The following is a 20123-nucleotide window of genomic DNA, read 5'->3' as shown; positions in this document are numbered from 1 at the left end:
CAGCCATGCAGAAATGCTGGTGATATTTAGTCATTTCAGTTTAGATAGTAGTTATACCTTTCAATAATAAAACATAAAATTAATGAACTAATTGTCTGGTCGAGGAGGGTGAAAACAGAAAGGTGTGTACATCTGAGACCCTACCCTGAAACAGCTGTGCTTCCACGTGGGGCTTAGGTGGGAACAGTGGGGAAAACAAGACCGTCTGGACCGTTAAAGTAAGAAGAAACAGAGAACTTCACCTTTCATCCCAAATATTCTCATCTACATGTGTGGATTTACTGGAGTGAATTTAATTTAACATTGTATATTTAATAATTTAAAAAATATATTTCTACTCACTTTGGTCTCTCTGCCTAGGACAATAGCAGAAGCCTTTTGTCATATATCGTGTCCTATTATCTTCGCAATTTCGATGAGGTGAGACAGTTTTTACATAGAGTCACGTATTGTTATTCCCCATTGTTGAGCGATTTGGCCGTGTTTGTCTTCATTTTGTCATTGCTGCTGTTGTTCAGTCCTCATTCATTTAAGCATTCTGTGCTTCCTGCTGATTAGGATGCTGGGAAGGAACAGTGTGTGTTTCCACTGCCGGAACCCCAGGACCTCTTTCAGGCCTCGCAGATGAAGTTTGAAGATTTTCAAAAAGACCTCAGAAAACTCAAGAAAGACCTGAGAGGTAACCTGCAATGTTAAAGAAACTCATGGTTTTTATTTATGCTTTTTTAATGAGGACAGACTTTTCAGTGTTTTTAAAGAAAGTAAAATCTTTTACATCCATGTAAACATTTGTGTGTGTGTGTGGCAAAAGAAAAGTTTTACCAATAATCTTATTCTTTTGTTGTTTAAAAAGTTATGTGTATTAGAAATTTAGTTATTGAATAGCATCTTGGTTATTTGAATAGCAGCCTCTTTCATCAGGGGCAAATTTGACCGTCTTGCTTTCACTTTATAGCCAAGAACATTTGTACATTTATCATGTCGTTGTTAAAAGATACATATTCCCTCCCACCCACCCTTGCTATACTTGTCCGAGATTTTGTGGTGTGTAAACTTTCCTGGAAAGAAAACATCTTTTTTCACATATTTGGTCAAAAAACATGTGCATGTGTCATGCTTTTTTGTTAGTTGAGAAGCCTTATATCAAATCGTTTTGAAGAGAGTTTGAAATTCTTCAAAATGGTAAATTTAAAGAAAAGCACAAAAGCAAGTAGTTTACAGTTTTTTTTATTTTTGTAGATAAAATCCCTTTCATCCCCTTCCCCTGCCTTTTTTAATGAAGTACAATTGGCTTACAATATTATATTAGTTTCAGGTGTACAACAATATATCTTCATCTATTATGTACCGAAGTTATTACAGTATTATTGACTTTATTCCCTATGCTGTACCTTACATCCTTGTGACTTATTTATAACTGCCAGTTTGTACCCCTTAATCCCCTTCACCTATTTCACTCATCCCTTTTACCTTCTTTTCACGAGGTTTCTTCTTGCTGTGAAGTTGAGAACACCTCAGCTGTCGATTTAAGCATCTTTCTAACTCTTTAAGCACAGACAGGGATGGAGTAAGTTTATGTGAGATTTTCATTTCATGTTGTATCACTATATGAGAAGAGGCTTGGTTACCCCAGAAACCAAAAAGATGATAAAACTTTTTAAGAGATTCTATCCCAGTGTTGAAATGTTTATCTAAAGATACTGATCTGTAAACAAATTTATGGAGTTGTTATGTTCTGGTCACAGATGCGTTTATATGGATTTAAATCAACATAGTAACGTTATATAATTTGCCCGTAGTTCCTAAATACTTAACATTTATTATGGGCCTGATGCATGAAAGGCCTTTGCTAGGTGCTGTGGGTACCAGAGACACAATCGTCACTGTCAAGGAGGGGTGAAGTCCTGCCGTTTAGATGCTCCCCTGAGAGCATCGAATACGGGTGCTCATGGATAGAGCCCAAGAATGACTGCCTGTTTTTTAATAAATAACAATTAAAACTATGTTACAATTGTGTAATGCTACATTACTATGTATTTAAGTATGATATCTTAAAGGAATACACAACCCAAACCATTCATGTGTAGTATTTATCATACTTCAAAATACCAGGTATACTTCAAGATACCAGGTATCTTGGTTTGCTTATGAAATTCTCCTTCTTCTTCTTCTTTTTTTCTCCTTCTCCTTCTTCTTGTTCTTGTTCTTGTTCTTGTTCTTCTTTCTTCTTCTCCTTCTCCTTCTCCTTCTCCTTCTCCTTCTCCTTCTCCTTCTCCTTCTCCTTCTCCTTCTTCTTCTTCTTCTTCTTCTTCTTCTTCTTCTTCTTCTTCTTCTTCTTCTTCTTCTTCTTCTTCTTCTTCTTTTCTCTCTTTCTCTCTCTCTCTCTCATGTGGTGTTGGGCATTTCTGGGGTTTCTGGAAAATACTTAACATTTTGACCACTTCAGTCTTGCAAAGCAGGATTTCATAGTTTACACATGATTTTATAAACAGGTGGAATGGTGATCTCATGAACAGGGGATTTATGTTGACTTTGGTTGGTGCTTCCCTTTGGAATGTTTTCTCATTCAGTTTTCATATCTGCATGCTTTCTCACTATAGTTACATGAGGTCATGAAAATGGCAGATTCTCACAAGACGCAGAGCTAAAAAGAAATTTTTTCTGAGAGGTGTTAATTTGGATACAATTACCTTAAAATAATGTTCACTTTGATAAATGTAGCCAAATAGTGATTCCTTTCAAGTGACCAAATTAGGTAATTCATTTCAGAAGATTCAAATAGCCTGTCCACTTTTTTTTTTTCAGAAGCAAGATTTTTTAAGAAAACTTAGAAAATGATATAATATATGTAAAGAGTTTTCACAATATTTTCAGTATAATAAGTATCCAAAAATATTAGCTATTTATAATAAGGAAAAAATAGAATAAACAGTGTGACTAGTTTGATAAAGACAGATAAGCTATAACCATTCAGTCACTCATCTTCTGGCTCTGTCACTGTTTCTGCCTCTGCTTCTAGACTTAATTTTCATTTCAAAAGAAAGACCAAGAAATAATGCGTTATGGCTCAGACAACTGAACCTCATTTTAGCATTTTGTAAGAGCACCCGTTGTGTTTGGTGTCTGTACTTGTTCCCAAGATTCCTGCAGCTCCTTGGAGCTCCCCTGCCTGTCCAAGCTCAGTGACAGGTAGCTTTTGTTCTCTCCTGGCCATTAGCAGCTTCTCTTTTTTTTTTTTTTTTTTAACATTTGAGACAGTTTTTATTAAATATACAAAAGCAAAATAAAGCAAGCAAGCTCTAAGAAGGTAGGACGACATAAGGGCATTGTCTTTGGATGGTGTACAGCACGATTAAGGTTAACTTAGATTTTAACAAACAATGAGCACAGATGGCTCACTACATTTTGTTTCCCTTAGTAGTTTTAAGATCTACCTAGTCATGAATTTATTATTTAAGAAATTTTTCTTCTCCAGAATATAAGAACATGATAACCAAAGAAATTTATTTAGGAAAGCACTGCACGATAAAATTTAACTTATTCATTCTTTTCCATGTCAAGATGTTCTCCACATCTTCCACAATGTGCATAGTCTGTCATACAGAGTGAAGTAAATCAGAAAGAGAAAAACAAATACAGTATGCTAGCACATATATATGGAATCTAAGGAAAAAAAGAAAAAGAAAGTCATGAAGAACCTAGTGGCAAGATGGGAATAAAGACACAGACCTACTAGAGAATGGACTTGAGGATATGGGGAGAGGGAAGGGTAAGATGTGACAAAATGAGAGAGTGGCATGGACATATATACACTACCAAACATAAAATAGATAGCTAGTGGGAAGAAGCCACATAGCACAGGGAGATCAGCTCTGTGCTTTGTGACCACCTAGAGGGGTGGGATAAGGAGGGTGGGAGGGAGGGAGATGCAAGAGGGAAGAGATATGGGAACATATGTATATGTATAACTGATTCACTTTGTTATAAAGCAGAAACTAACACACCATTGTAAAGCAATTATACTCCAATAAAGATGTTAAAAAAATAAAAATAAAAAAAAAACTAATGTAGGGTAAAACCTTCACTCCAATCCCACAGATCACCTTATGTGGTTAATACTATTTTCCAAAAACAAGCAGAACAAGAAGCAGAGTTGTTTACTCCTTTTAGACATTTAGCTTTAAAACAATTAATTTTAATCAAAGTAAAATTGTTCTAAAAGAGCTATTCAACATATCCAGAAATAGAACCCCATTTTCTCTCTTTGCATTGCCCCAGAGTATTAGTTCAGAACCATCTGCTAAGCTATAATACTAGTGCCAGAGACTCATTAGCTACTGGTCTCACCACAGGTCAATTGCTGGTTTGAGCAAAAGAGCTTAAATTATTTGAGATTAACATTATTAGTAGCCTCCCAGAAGGATGACTACGAATACTTTCATTCACAATGCTAGACAAGGTATAGATATTTCTATCTTTCCCCTTTGAAAAGAGTATTGTTTTAAAATATTTTGGCTGTCAAAACTTGTAGCAGCTTCTCTGGATGCCAAGTGATGGCTTCTGTTCCAGTTCCTTTCTTGGGTCGAAACAGTTCCACTCGCCACATGACACAACTTCGCATGCACTGAGCATGGAGTAATTAAGTTCCTGGAACTGGGCAAGAATGTTCTCACACACATTCCTCCCTGTATCCTGTACCCTCCCCCACCTTCAGTATCTGACTTGAAAGTGTTTAAAATTCATTACCTATATCTTTCACAGACGTTGAAATAATGTCCCTGTCCAGACATATTTAGGAAAAATCAGTCCTTAAACTTGTTTGTATTGATTTATATTTGTTTGTAACAATTGTATTTATCATTGTAAATTCTGATTTTATTTATTTTTGTTCAAGGAAAGAAAAAATGATGTTATAAACTTAATTAAAATGCAACCAATAGCTTTTTAAAAATAATTTTTTATTATGATTTTTAAATGAATATCAGTTCAGCATGGAACATCAGAACACTGAAAATGCAAACAGGAAAATACATTTATGTATGTCAGTGTAAATAAGCAATAAACAGTTTACAATAGGAACAGAAAACAATTTTATTTGAGCCAAACTGAGGGCTATAGCCTGGGAGACAAAAACTCAAGAAGCACTTCAACTGTGTTTTGCTGGACTACAAAATGGGGAACTGCAAAATTATGTAATTTGTTTGTCAAGAATTAGGATTGGAGGTGCAAGAAATAAGGGTGATTGTTAAGCAAGGACCCATGGGGTCCGAAATGGTTGCTTAGTTACAAGGGGAAACCTTGAGACCATAAGGTTGGCAGCTGTCAGCAGACACTATTTTGAGAATGACTGCTGGTGTCCTTGAGTTTGATACAGTGCAGAAAATTCAAGTTCTTGGGATTTCCCTGGTGGCCCAGTGGTTAAGAATCCTCCTGCCAATGCAGGGGACATGGGTTTGAGCCCTGGTGCGGGAAGATCCCATGTGCCATGGAGCAATTAAGCCCATGTGCCACAACTACTGAGCCTATGCTCTAGAGCCCATGAACCACAACTACTGTGCCTACGTGCCACAACTGCTGAAGCCCATGTGCCTAGAGCCTGTGCTCTGCAACAAGAGAAGCCACCACAGTGAGAAGCCTGCACACTGCAGTGAAGGGTAGCCCCAGCTCGCCACAACTAGAGAAAGCCCGCCCACAGCAACGAAGACCCAACACAGCCAAAAATAGATAAATAAGTGAATTAATTAATTAACTTAAAAAAAGAAAATTCAAGTTCTCAGTAATACAGGAACATGTCTGAAACCATACCTACAATGACACTAATGAAAGAAATTGAAGACAACACAAACAGGTGGAAAGATATACCAGATTCTTGGATTGGAAGAATTAACATTGTTAAAATGACCATGCTATTCAAGTCAATCTACAGATTCAGTGCAATCCCTATCAAAATACCAATGGCATTTTTCACAGAACTAGGGCAAATAATTTTAAAATTTGTATGGAAACACAAAAGACCCCAAATAGCCAAAACAATCTTGAGAAAGAAGAACGGAGCTGGAGGAATCATGCTCCCTGACTTCAAACTATACTACAAAGCTACGGTATTCAAATCAGGATGGTACTGGCACAAAATCAGAAATATAGATCAATGGCACAGGATAGAAAGCCCAGAAATAAACCCATGCACGTATGGTCAATTAATCTACAACAAAGGAGGAAAGAATATACAATAGAGAAAAGACAGTCTCTTCAATAACTGGTGCTGGGAAAACTAGACAGCTACATATAAAAGAATGAAATTAGAGCATTCTCTAAAACCATCTACAGAAATAAACTCAAAATCAGTTAAAGGCCTATATGTAAGACCAGAAACCATAACACTCCTAGAGGAAAACATAGGCAGAACACTCTGACATAAATTGTAGCAATATTTATTTTTGGATCTGTCTCCTAAAGCAAAGGAAATAAAAGCAAAAATAAACGAATGGGACCTAATTAGACTTAAAAGCTTTTGCACAACAAAGTAAACTATCAATAAAATGAAAAGACATCTTACGGTAAGGGAGAAAATATTTGCAAATGATATGACCAGTAAGGGGTTAATATCCAAATTATATTAACAGGGACTTCCCTGGTGGTACAGTGGTTAAGAATCCACCTGCCAATGCAGGGGACATGGGTTCAAACCCTAGTCCAGGAAGATCCCACATGCCACAGAGCAACTAAGCCTGTGTGCCACAACTACTGAGCCTGCACTCTAGAGCCCAGGAGCCACAACTACTGAGCTCACATGCCACAACTACTGAAACCTGTGTGCTTACAGCCTGTGCTCTACAACAAGAGAAGCCACCACAATGAGAAGCCCACGCACTGCAATGAAGAGTAACCCCTGCTTGCCGCAACTAGAGAAAGCCTGCACACAACAATGAAGACCCAACACAACCAAAAATAAATAAATAAATAAATTTATTTTAAAAAAATTATATAAATAGCTCATACAACTCAACATCAAAGAAAACAAACCACCCGATTAAAAAGTGGGCAGAAGACCTGGACAGACATTTTTCCAAAGAGGACATACAGATGGCCAACAGGCACATGAAAAGATGCTCAACATCACTAATCATCAGGGAAATACAAATCAAAACCACAATAAGATGCCATCTCACACCTGTCAGAATGGCTGTCGTCAAAAAGAACACAAACAACAGATATTGGCAAGAATGTGGAGAAAAGGGAACTCTCATTCACTGTTGGTGGGAATGTAAATTGGTGCAGACACTGTGGAAAACAGTATAGAGGTTTCTCAAAAAACTAAAACTAGAACTACCATAGGATCCAGCAATTCCACTCCTGGGTATATATCTGAAAAAAAGAAAACAAAAACACAAATTTGAAAAGATACATGCTCACCAATATTCATAGCAACATTATCTACAATTATCAAGATATGGAAGCAACCTAAATGTCCATCAACAGATGAATGGATAAAGAAGATGAGTGGAATCCTACTCAGCCATAAGAAAGAATGAAATTTTTCCATTTGCAACAACATGGATGGAATTGAGGGTTATTATGCAGAGTGGAAAAAAGTCATACGGAAAGACAAATAGTGTATGATATCACTTATATGTGGAAACTATAAAATACTATAAACTAGTGAATATAATTTTAAAATAGGGACTTCCCTGGTGGTGCAGTGGTAAAGAATCCACCTGCCAATGCAGGGGACATGGGTTCAATCCCTGGTCCAGGAAAATCCCACATGATGCAGAGCAACTAAGCCTGTGTGCCACAACTACTGAGCCTGCACTCTAGAGCCCGCAAGCTACAACTACTGAGCCCGCATGCTGCAGGTACTGAAGCCCACACGCCTAGAGCCCGTGCTCCACAACAAGAGAAGCCAGTGCAATGAGAAGCCCGTGCACCACAACAAAGAGTAGCCCCCACTCGCTGCAACTAGAGAAAGCCCGCGCGCAGCAACAAAGACTCAACACAGCCAAAAATAAATAAATAAATAGAAGACATTTAAAAAAAAAAGAAGGAGACTCACAGTTATAGAAGCAAACTAGTGGTTACCAGTGAGAAGAGGGAAAGGGGAGAGGCAGAATACGGGTGGGCGAGTGGTTGGTACAAACTATTATGTATAAAATAAGCTACAAGAATGTATTTTATAACACAGAGAATATAGCCAATATTTTATAGTAACTATAAATGGACTATAACCTTTAAAAACTGTTTATCACCATATTGTACACCTGTAACTTACATAATTTGTACATCAACTATACTTCAATAAAGAAAAGGTTTTCTAACCTAACCTGTTGAATTAAGTTTTGACTCTTCAAAATCCTTTTGAAGAACATGCTTCAGGTACACACTGTTACGTGACCAGAATTGGTATTTGAAATGAAACTTGCTGCCCTAGTGCCAGCCTCCCTCTTTTTTTGTACCAGAGAACAGTAAGGTGAGGATGTGATGTGAGAGGCAAGCAAAATTCAATTCTAAGTGAAGGACGGTGTCAAGATGATCAGTGAGAGAGCAGAGAGTCCGGCCTCAGTAATACTGGGCCCTTGGTGACTAGAAATGTCCTCATGTATCCCCAAAACTTGGGGCTGTAAATACCTGCGTGGCACTTAATCTTCATGACTTCATGTTTTATGAATGTTACGACACTTTCAGTGTATTCAAGGTTGAAACTAAAAGAATCCACACCAGTGTCTGCTCCTAAATCCTGCAGAGTACAAACTTGTGGAGTTTTATTACATAAAATTATGCTGTTTGCATAGATGCTGTGCATGTCAAATAAGTAATTTAGAATTATTTTAGTTTTACTTTGGACTGCCCTTGCTAACAGAGCAAATCCATTTAAATGATCTAAGTGAACTCTATGGTGTTGCTCATGATAGTAAATAAATGTTGACTTTTCATGTTTCCTGAAGCCAAATGTGAGAAGAAGGCCCATTGCCAACAATGTATACTCCCCCTTTGTTGAGTGTTTATGCTTAGAGCCACCAGTAAACAACTTGGAGGATTGCTCACATCAGATGGGGATTCCTACCTTCGCTGCCTGTGCAGTTATGGCCCCTCCTGTCTCTGAGCACATAGATGAGTTGAGGGGCAAAGGGACCAGGAGGGTTGTCTAGTCCACGTGTGTCACCCAGAGTATCCACACATATTGTGTGATACGTCAAAATTAGTGATGACCAGTAAGGAATATGTTTGAAAAAAAGATAACATCCTAGTTTGTCCCTATAAATGTCATTCCCTTTGGGCTTCCCTGGTGGTGCAGTGGTTATGAATCCACCTGCCAATGAAGGGGACATGGGTTTGAGCCCTGGTCCAGGAAGATCCCACATGCCACGGGGCAACTAAGGCCATGCATCACAACTACTGAGCCTGCACTGTAGAGCCCATGAGCCACAACTACCGAAGCCTGCACGCCTAGAGCCCGTACTCCACAACAAGAAAAGCCACCGCAATGAGAAGCCCACACACCACAATGAAGAGTAACCCCTGCTCCCCGCAACTAGAGAAAGCCCGCGCGCAGCAACGAAGATGCAACGCAGCCAAAAATAAAAAATTAATTAATTAATTAATTAATTTTTAAAAATGTCATTCCCACAATCTGAAGCATTGCCTCAGTGCTTCCTGAGACTGAGGAGGTGGGAGTTCTGTGTTCTTGTTGTGTGTTAGTAGCTGCACCTCTGGTGGTGTCTGGTGGTGGTAATTGTGCAGTCACAGTAATTGTAGAAAACATGATAGTTCTCTTACTGTTTATCCAGCAGTCCTCTGTGTATTTTACCTACGTAAAATCCTTTGATCTTCACAGTGAAGTAGACACTGTTATTAACTCCGTATTACAGACGAAGAGACTGAGGTACAGAGAGGGTACCTACTTCGCCAAAGACACACAGCTCGTAAGTGGAAGAGACAGGATGCAAACCCAGTCTCCAAAACCCATGCTCTTAGCTCTTGGGCATCCTGCTTTTTTGTCTGCTACTGTTGTTGATAAAACTAAAGATAACAATAACAACAATGATAGTGAAAACTTACATGGACCTTAGCATGTACCAAGCCCAGTTCTAAGTGGTCTATGTGTATTAACTGACTTATTATTTGTAATAACCCCAGGAGGCAGGTTCTGTTGCTATTTGTGTATTACAGGTAAAGAGCCTGAGGCACAGAAAGGCTGATTACATTTTGAAAGTTACAGGTGTTATGTTTTATCTTTTTGTAGCCTGTACATTTTATCCTTTTGTATCCTGTACACTGGATTTGTCCATGGAAGTGCATCACTTGTGTATGGAGAGTGCCAAAAAAAATTGAGAATTCCTCTCATTGGAATGATTATTTAAGGAGCAAAACCATTCATTTCAGTTTAAAACAGTGTTCACTTTCAAAATCCTTGTTGAAGAGTACACATGTGAAACGTCTGTTTGTTTTGGCATTTAAAGTGGTGAGCTCAGTGAATGTAACTTATTCCACTGGTCGTAATGCTAAGTCTGCCACACCCAAACTAAAGTATTGTGGGGTTTGTGTGTGTGGTATCTCTGCCACTTTCATTACTTTTAGGTGATAAGCAACTATTTTGGCATTAATCTATGGATATTTAATTGTTAGGGATAGATTTTTCTGAAATCCATCTTTAGGATAGAATGATGCATGTGAATTATACACTTCTCTTAACATGCAGCTGGATCTGCTTGCCCACTGTTGGCAAGACTAGGATATTTGGAGCATTTTCCAGAAGCTGTAAAGGGTTTGTGTTCATTTGTCCCTCGTTCTTCCCATAGCCCACACCTTGCCTTTGCTGGACACTTGTGCTGGAACATGTGTGCTCACTGACCAAGATAGTAACAGATTCCTGGTCCACTTCCATGGTCTCTGACTTCCCATTCCGTCCTCACACTGTTACAGCTTTGTCCCTGGCACTGCTGAAACTGTTGCCACAATTTGCCAAATTGAGGGAGCGTTTTACTTCCACCTTTGTATTGTTTGCTGCCTCTGTTCCCTTCAACTCACTAACCCCACTCACTTCTGATTCTCCTTATAATATCTGACATTTCCTTCTAAGTCTTTTTTCTTCATGGCCTTCTCTTCCTCTGCTTCTTCATTAAAGTTGGCATTGCTCAGGCGTTCAACCTCGGCCCCCTCTTTTTCTCACTGGATATGCTGTTCTCAGGTGGTCTTACTCAGAGTTTTCCTGTATCACTCTGATCTGCAAACTCATAAATCCAACTGCTTGCTGAAACTACACTTGGATATTCCATTGTCATCTTAAAACCCAGCAAGTTCAAAAGCAAATTAATTTTCTTTCCTTTGAAAAATGCTCTTCCTCCTGTGTTCTTCATCCCCAAGCCACTCAAGCTATGAACCCAGTCAACCTCCTTCCTACCCTTCCCTCCTTCACACATTAATGCACATTAGAATCACTGTTTTAATCTTTTTTGAGTCTTGTCCTTGGAGATTACTTTTCAAAATAGCTTGGATGCGAGACTTGGCAGGTAGACTCTGAAAAGCCTCCCCAGTTAACGAACTGAAGAATAAAAATCATATGATCCTCTCAATAGATGTAGAAAAAGCTTTTGACAGAATTCAACATCTATTTATAAGAACTCTCCACAAAGTGGGTATGAGGTAATATACATCAACATAACAAAGTCCATGTAGGATAAGTCCACAGCAAACATCATTCCCAATGGTGAAAAGCTGAAAGCATTTCCTCTAAGGTCAGGAACAAGACAAGGATGCCCGCTCTCACCACTTTTATTCATCATAGTATTGGAAGTCCTAGCCATAGCAATCAGACAAGAAAAAGAAATAAAAGGAATCCAAATTGGAAAGGAAGAAGTAAAACTGTCACTGTTTGCAGATGACATGACACTATATATAAAAAATACTAAAGACACAACCAAAAAACTATTAGAACTAATAAATGAATTAGTAAAGTTAAAAGGTACAAAATTAATACAGTAAGTCCCCTACATATGAACCTTCAAGTTGTGAACTTTCAAAGATGTGAACATGCATTCACATGTCCAGTCACATCAGTTAGTTCATGTGACTGGTGTACATTGTCACGTGTGTGCATCCTCTACAAGTGGTTGTACTTTTGTGTACTTTACAGTGCTGTATAGAGTACAGTAGTATAGTATCTTTATTTAAAGCCCAGGATGTCCAGAGCAAGTGTAAAAGCAGTGGTATATAGCTGATTGTGTTAGTTGGATACCTAGGCTAATTTTGTTGGACTTAAGAACAAATTGGACTTAACGAACGTGCTATCAGAACAGAACTGTTGTAATCCCAATTGCATCATGAAAAAAATACCTAGGAATAAATTTAACCAAGGAGGTGAAAGACCTGAACTCTGAAAACTCTAAGATGTTGATGAAAGAAACTGAAGCCAAGACAAATAAATGGAAAGATATACCATGCTTATGGATTGGAAGAATCAATATTGTTAAAATGTCCATACTTCCCAAGGTTATCTACAGATTCAATGTAGTCCCTATCAAAATACCAGTGACATTTTTCATAGGACTAGAATAATCTTAAAATTTGTATGGAACCACAAAAGACCCCAAAAGCCAAAGCAATCTTGAGAAAGAACAAAGCTGAAGATACAACACTCCCTGACTTCAGACTATAGTACAAAGCTATAGTAATCAAAACAGTAGGGGGGACTTCCCTGGTGGTGCCATGGTTAAGAATCTGCCTGCCAGTGCAGGGGACACAGGTTTGAGCCCTGGTCCTGGAAGATCCCACATGCTGTGGAGCAACTAAGCCCATGCGCCACAACTCCTGAAGCCTGTGCACCTAGAGCCTGTGCTCCACAACAAGAGAAGCCACCACAATGAGAGACCTGCACACCGCAACAAAGAGTAACCCCCACTCACCACAACTAGAGGAAGCCCGTGTGCAGCAACAAAGACCTAACACAGCCAAAAATAAATAAATAAATTTATTTTTTTTTAAAAAGAGTATTAACTTTCACGAAACTTTAAAAATAACACAACAGTATGGTACTGGCAGGAAAACAGACTCATATATCACTGGAACAGATTAGAAAGCCCAGAAATACAGCCATACTTACATGGTCAATTAATCTACATCAAAGGAATCAGTAATATACAATGGGGAAAAAACAGCCCCTTCAATAAATACTTTTGGGAAAACTGGACAGCCACAAGCAAAAGAATGAAACTGGACTATTTTCCTACACTATGTATAAGAATAAAGTCAAAATGGTTAAAAACTCAAATATAAGACCTGAAAGCACAAAACACCTACAAGAAAACATAGCACTATGTTCTTTGACATCATTCCTAGGGATGATTTTTTAGATATGTCTCCTCAGGCAGGGGTAAGAAAAACAAAAATAAACAAATGGGACTACATCAAACAAAAAAGCTTTTGCACAGCAAAGGAAACCATCAACAAAACGAAAAGACAGCCTACTGTATGGGAGAAGATATTTGCAAATAATACATTTTATAAAAGGCTTATATCCCAATTATATAAAGAAATCATACAACTTAATATAAAAAAGAACAAACAATCCAATTTAAAATTGTGCAGAGGACCTGCATAGACATTTCTCCAAAGGACAAAAAGATAGCCAACAAACCCGTGAAAAGATGCTCAGCACCACTAATCATCAGGAAAATGCAAATCAAACCCACAGTGAGATACCACCTCACACCTGTTAGAATAGCTATTATCAAAAAGACAAGAAATAACAAGTATTGGCCAGGAGGATGTGGAGAAAAGGGAACCCTCGTGCACTGCTGCTGGGAGTGAAAATTCATGCTGCTACTGTGGGAAACAGTATGGAGATTCCTCAAAAAAATTGAAAATTGAACTACCATATGTTCCAGCAATTCCACTTCTAGGTATTTATACCAATAAAACAAAAATACTGATTGAAAATGATATATACACCCTTATGTTCATTGAAGCATTGTTTGTAATAGCCAAGATTTGGAAGCAACCTAAGTAGTATCCACCAATAGATGGATGGATAAAGAAGACATGTTTCACATACACATAATATATATGTGTGTGTGTATACATGTTTCATATATATACATATGTGTGTGTGTATATATATGCCCACATATTTCACCTATCCACACAGTGGAATGCTACTCACCCATGAAAAATAAAGCTTTCCATTTGCACAAAGGCAGCATGAATGGACCTGGAGGGTATGCCAAGTGGAATATGTCAGACAGAGAAAGACCAATGTTGTATTACTTCACTTACATGTGGAATCCAAAAAGCAAAACAGATGACCAAACCAAACAGAAAGATGCTTATAGATACAGAGAATAAACCCACAGTTGCTGGGGTGGGGGTGAGGGCATGGTTGAAAAAGGTGACGTGGATAAGAGGTATAATCTTACATTTAATATAAAATATTAAATGAGTAATGGGGTTTAATATACAGCATAAGGAATATAGTCAATAATATTGTAATAACTGTACAGTCACAGATGGTTAGTAGACTTATCGTGGTGATCAATTTCATAACGTATTTAAATATCGAATCACTATGTTGTACACCGGAAACTAACATAATATTGTATATCAACTATACTTTAATTTTTTTAAGTTTATTTTTACAATCCCCTAAAGTGAAACCTTTTGTCAGCATTGGATATTTCTAAATATGTGTAGACGCATATGTCAGTTATCGTGGTTAGCAGGATTTTCTAACACTAGTTAATATATATTTTTAATTGTTTTAATGCAGTGTTAGCAGTGTGACATTCTGAACAATGTTTCTTTCTAATTTCAGCCTGTGAGGTTGAAGCGGGGAAAGTGTACCAGGTGTCCTCAAAAGAGCACATCCAGCCATTCAAAGAAAACATGGAACAATTTATTATTCAAGGTAAATTCGGAAGAGATATGTTGCATTTCCCTCCCTGTTCAGCAGAAAGGTAGAAGGCATTTTGAAAAATATGCATTGGTTTAAAAGGGATTATTTTGACATCACAGAAAAATAAATGATGTTTAATCACGAATCACACAGTTGTGACAGACAAGCAATTGGCTAAACATGCTGTTTTGTGAATAATACTCATTATTGCTGTTTTTCTAATGACAGCAAATATAATAGTTATTAGTTAAAATAGCATATATATATTTTTTATAAAATAACATATATTTTTAAAGGCATTAAAATTTTTATCTTTTTGTGGTAGAAAGTTAGATATTCTTTTAAGTTTTATCTACACTTATGACTTCAGTTCAACCTGGTACTTATTTGCTTTGTCAAAACATTGTGCTCAAAACAAGGTATATTGATGATTTTCTGATCATCAAAACATTATATTCTATCTTTTATAGGATGTATACATACCCCTGGATATTTAACACATTTTTTCTGGGGACCTTAAAAACTTTGTAAATGTTATCTTATTGATTATTCCTATATTCCTATGAAATAAGCAGGGATGGGAAATTTCAGACAATATTAAAGAAACAAAAAAAATTTAATAAAAAATTCTATTAATCTATTGCTGTTTGAAATCCTTGAAACATATCAAAACGTTCACTACTACAAACATTTCTGCTTTGGAAAGTTATATACATATCTTCTGAAGATCAGATTTATATCAGGCCATGCTCTGGGAAGGTTCTTGCTCTTTTAGGAATTCTCCAGAGACTGACATGGCCTAAGACTGAGGCCAAATAGTACTCTGAAGACTGGCTCCATCCTCTGTGGTTTTTATAGGTTGTTCAAGTGTCTTTAATGATGATATACAGTGAATGAGTTATGCTGGAATTTGATACAGCATTAAGCACAGCTCTTTTTTAGATGGGAAAATACCATTTAATCATTTAAGATAATCATGGCAATAGAAACAGAAATTTGGTCCGTCACGTATCAGAGTGATTGTCATTTCCATTTCCTCAGGTCCTCGTGACTTAGAGTGGAAAATCTACCCGTGGATTCTTAAATAGTACTTGACTGAAATCAGTGTCCTGTAATTACAAATTAGATGGGCCTGACAGCTCACTCAGCTCTTAATGATGAATGAAATGAGTCTTGGTTTTTCCATGCAGTGGACTTTTAGGATTAAGAAACTGTAATTTTATGGAATATTCTTTTTTCCTTATGGGTAGAAAGGAGTCCTTAATTCTATAACTCATTAAAAGAGAAGTCAAACAATTTGCTAGATTTCACATCCTAAAACGTTAATGAGTGTGTCACTCATATAGTTGTTCACATATGTGATTATATTATATAATATTTTTTTTATTTTTTTCACATCTTTATTGGAGTATAATTGTTTACAATGGTGTGTTAGTTTCTGCTGTATAACAAAGTGAATCAGCTATATGTATACATATATCTCCATATCTCCTCCCTCTTGCATCTCCCTCCCACCCTCTCTATCCCACCCCTCTAGGTGGAAACAAAGCACTGAGCTGATCTCCCTGTGCAATGCACCTGCTTCCCACTAGCTATCTATTTTACATTTGGTGGTGTATATATGCCCATGCCATGCTCTCACTTCGTCCCAGCTTCCCCTTCCCCTTCCCGGTGTCCTCAAGTCCATTCTCTATGTCTACATGTTAATTCCTGTCCTGCTCCTAGGTTCTTCAGAACCTTCTTTTTTTTTCTTTATAGATTCCACATGTATGTGTTAGCATACGGTATTGTTTTTCTCTTTCTGACTTACTTCACTCTGTATGACAGACTCTAGGTCCATCCACCTCACTACAAATAACTCAATTTCATTTCTTTTTATGGCTGAGTAATATTCCATTGTATATATGTGCCACATCTTCTTTCTCCATTCATCTGTCAATGGACACTTAGGTTGCTTCCATGTCCTGGCTATTGTAAATAGAGCTGCAATGAACATTGTGGTACATGACTCTTTTTGAATTATGCTTTTCTCAAGGTATATGTCCAGCAGTGGGATTGCTGGGTTGTATGGTAGTTCTAGTTTTAGTTTTGTGAGGAACCTCCATACTGTTCTCCATAGTGGCTGTATCAATTTACATTCCCACCAACAGGGCAGGAGGGTTCCCTTTTCTCCACACCCTCTCCAGCATTTATTGTTTGTAGATTTTTTGATGATGGCCATTCTGACTGGTGTGAGGTGATACCTCATTGTAGTTTTGATTTACATTTCTCTAATGATTAGTGATGTTGAGCATCCTTTCATGTGTTTGTTGGCAATCTGTATATCTTCTTTGGAGAAATGTCTATTTAGGCCTTCTGCCCATTTTTGGATTGGGTTGTGTTTTTGATATTGAGCTGCATGAGCTGCTTGTATATTTTGGAGATTAATCCTTTGTCAGTTGCTTCATTTGCAAATACTTACTCCCATTCTGAGGGTTGTCTTTTCATCTTGTTATGATTTCCTTTGCTGTGCAAAAGCTTTTAAGTTTCATTAGGTCCCATTTGTTATTTTCTGTTTATATTTCCATTTCTCTAGGAAGTGGGTCAACAATGATCTTGCTGTGATTTATGTCATGGAGTGTTCTGCCTATGTTTTCCTCTAAGAGTTTAATAGTGTCTGGCCTTACATTTAGGTCTTTAATCCATTTTGAGTTTATATCTGTGTATGGTGTTAGGGAGTGTTCTAATTTAATTCTTTTACATGTAGCTGTCCAATTTTTCCAGCACCACTTATTGAAGAGGCTGTCTTTTCTCCATTGTATATTCTTGCATCCTTTATCAAAGATAAGGTGACCATAGGTGCATGGGGTTATCTCTGGGCTTTCTATCCTCTTCCGTTGATCTATATTACTATTTTTGTGGCAGTACCATGCTGTCTTGATTACTGTAGCTTTGTAGTCTAGTCTGAAGTCAGGGAGCCTGATTCCTCCAGCTCCGTTTTTCTTTCTCAAGATTGCTTTGGCTATTTAGGGTCTTCTGTGTTTCCATACAAATTGTGAAATTTTTTGTTCTAGTTCTGTGTAAAATGCCATTGGTAGTTTGACAGGGGTTGCATTGAATCTGTAGATTGCTTTGGGTAGTATAGTCATTTTCACAATGTTGATGCTTCCAATCCAAGAACATGGTATATCTCTCCATCTGTTTCTATCATCTTTAATTTCTTTCATCAGTGTCTTATAGTTTTCTGCATACAGATCTTTTGTCTCCTTATGTAGGTTTATTCCTAGGTATTTTATTCTTTTTGTTGCAGTGGTTAATGGGAGTGTTTCTTTAATTTCTCTTTCATATTTTTCATCATTAGTGTATAGGACAGCAAGAGATTTTTGTGCCTTCATTTTGTATCCTGCTGCTTTACCAAATTCATTGATTCGCTCCAGGAGTTTTCTGGTAGCATCTTTAGCATTCTCTCTGTATAGTATCATGTCATCTGCAAACAGTGATAGTTTTACTTCTTCTTTTCCGATTTGGATTCCCATTATTTCTTTTTCTTCTCTGATTGTTGTGGCTACAACTTCCAAAACTATGTTGAATAATAGTGGTGAGAGTGGACAACCTTGTCTTGTTCCTGATCCTTGTGGAAATGAGTTTAGTTTTTCACCAATGAGAATGATGTTGGCTGTGGGTTTGTCATATATGGCCTGTATTATGTTGAGGTAAGTTCCCTCTATGCCTACTTTCTGGAGTCTTTTTATCATAAATGGGTGTGCAAAGATCAGTAAGACTAAAAGCTGGTTCTTTGAGAAGATAAACAAAATTGATAAACCATTAACCAGACTCATCAAGAAAAAAAGGGAGAAGACTCAAATCAATAGAATTAGAAATGAAAAAGGAGAGCTAACAACTGACACTGGAGAAATACAAAGGATCATGAGAGATTACTACAAGCAACTATATGACAATAAAATGGACAACCTGGAAGAAATGGACAAATTCTTAGAAAAGCACAACCTTCCGAGACTGAACCAGGAATAAATAGAAAATATAAACAGATGAATCACAAGCACTGAAATTGAAACTGTGTTTAAAAAGCTTCCAACAAACAAAAGCCTAGGACCAGATGGCTTCACAGTTGAATTCTATCAAATATTTAGAGAATATCTAATACCTATCCTTCTCAAACTCTTCCAAAATATAGCAGAGGGAGGAACACTCTCAAATTCATTCTATGAGGTCACCATCACACTGATACCAAATCCAGACAAATATGCCACCAAAAAGGAAAACTACAAGCTACTAACACTGATGAACATAGATGCAAAACTCCTCAAGAAAATACTAGCAAACAGAATCCAACAGCACATTAAAAGGATCACACACCATGATCAAGTGGAGTTTATTCCAGGAATGCAAGGATTCTTCAATATATGCAAATCAATCAATGTGATAAACCATATTAACAAACTGAAGGAGAAAGTCCATTTGATCATCTCAGTAGATGCAGAAAAAGCTTTTGACAAAATTCACCACCCATATATAATACTTTGAATCTGTGTTTCATAGACCAGGCATTGAAATTTTCTTTTGAATCCATCTTAAGTCATTTTTTGAATGAATAACAAAATTATGTTTTGCACCCCAGGTGGAATTACGAATTGTGCTCACAAACCACACATGATCAGCTATATCTGATATCTTTTGATATCATTATAATGATTCCCAGGGTGGGTAGAGACCTTCAGAATTTGTCTGGCAATTCACTTGCATGGGAGACTGTATCCTGGCACACTAAATTGATAAGTGTCTATTCATGTTTTACCAGTCTTCCATGAAGATGTTTATCCCCTTTAGTATAAAATTCAGGCATTAGTAATTCTTATACTTATCTATGATAAATGAAACCATAACTCTTATAAGGATAATAACCTGTGTGTTCTTACAGGTGTGAAATGCTTCACCTTTTTACCATTAGATTAACCATAATTATGTGAGTCTTTCTTCATGTCTCCTCCTCCAGCACTTTCAGTTACCCTTTTATTTCTTCTCTGGTCCTTTTCAAATGTTGTATGGTTGAAAATTTTTTTGAATGCCTCCTATCCGCCCAGACATTCTTTGGGGTACTGAGTCACAGCAGTGAAGAAGAAAACGTATGTGTCTTATAGGACCTTACATTGTACATTATCTGGAAGACAGAGAGTGACAACAGCAAATCCTTTGGAAAAACTTATGTAGATCAAATGTGTCTAAAATGTGGAAGAAAAAC

At 37.2% G+C, this 20123-nt stretch overlaps 1 protein-coding gene across 1 annotated transcript in view; it reads left to right on the top strand.

Moving 5' to 3' along the window:
• FMN2 (formin 2) overlaps positions 1-20123 on the top strand; it is a 340034-nt gene that overhangs the window by 235246 nt on the left and 84665 nt on the right. Inside the window, exons 12-14 of the mRNA XM_057539598.1 lie at positions 361-420; positions 559-679; positions 14804-14896. Of these exons, the coding sequence (XP_057395581.1) occupies positions 361-420; positions 559-679; positions 14804-14896 (274 nt within the window). The remainder of the gene's footprint in view (positions 1-360; positions 421-558; positions 680-14803; positions 14897-20123) is intronic.

This window comes from Balaenoptera acutorostrata, unplaced genomic scaffold (genome assembly GCF_949987535.1).
Source record: "Balaenoptera acutorostrata unplaced genomic scaffold, mBalAcu1.1 scaffold_61, whole genome shotgun sequence".
NCBI classification, from domain to species: domain Eukaryota; kingdom Metazoa; phylum Chordata; class Mammalia; order Artiodactyla; family Balaenopteridae; genus Balaenoptera; species Balaenoptera acutorostrata.
This window is presented reverse-complemented; position numbering and strand designations above follow the sequence as displayed.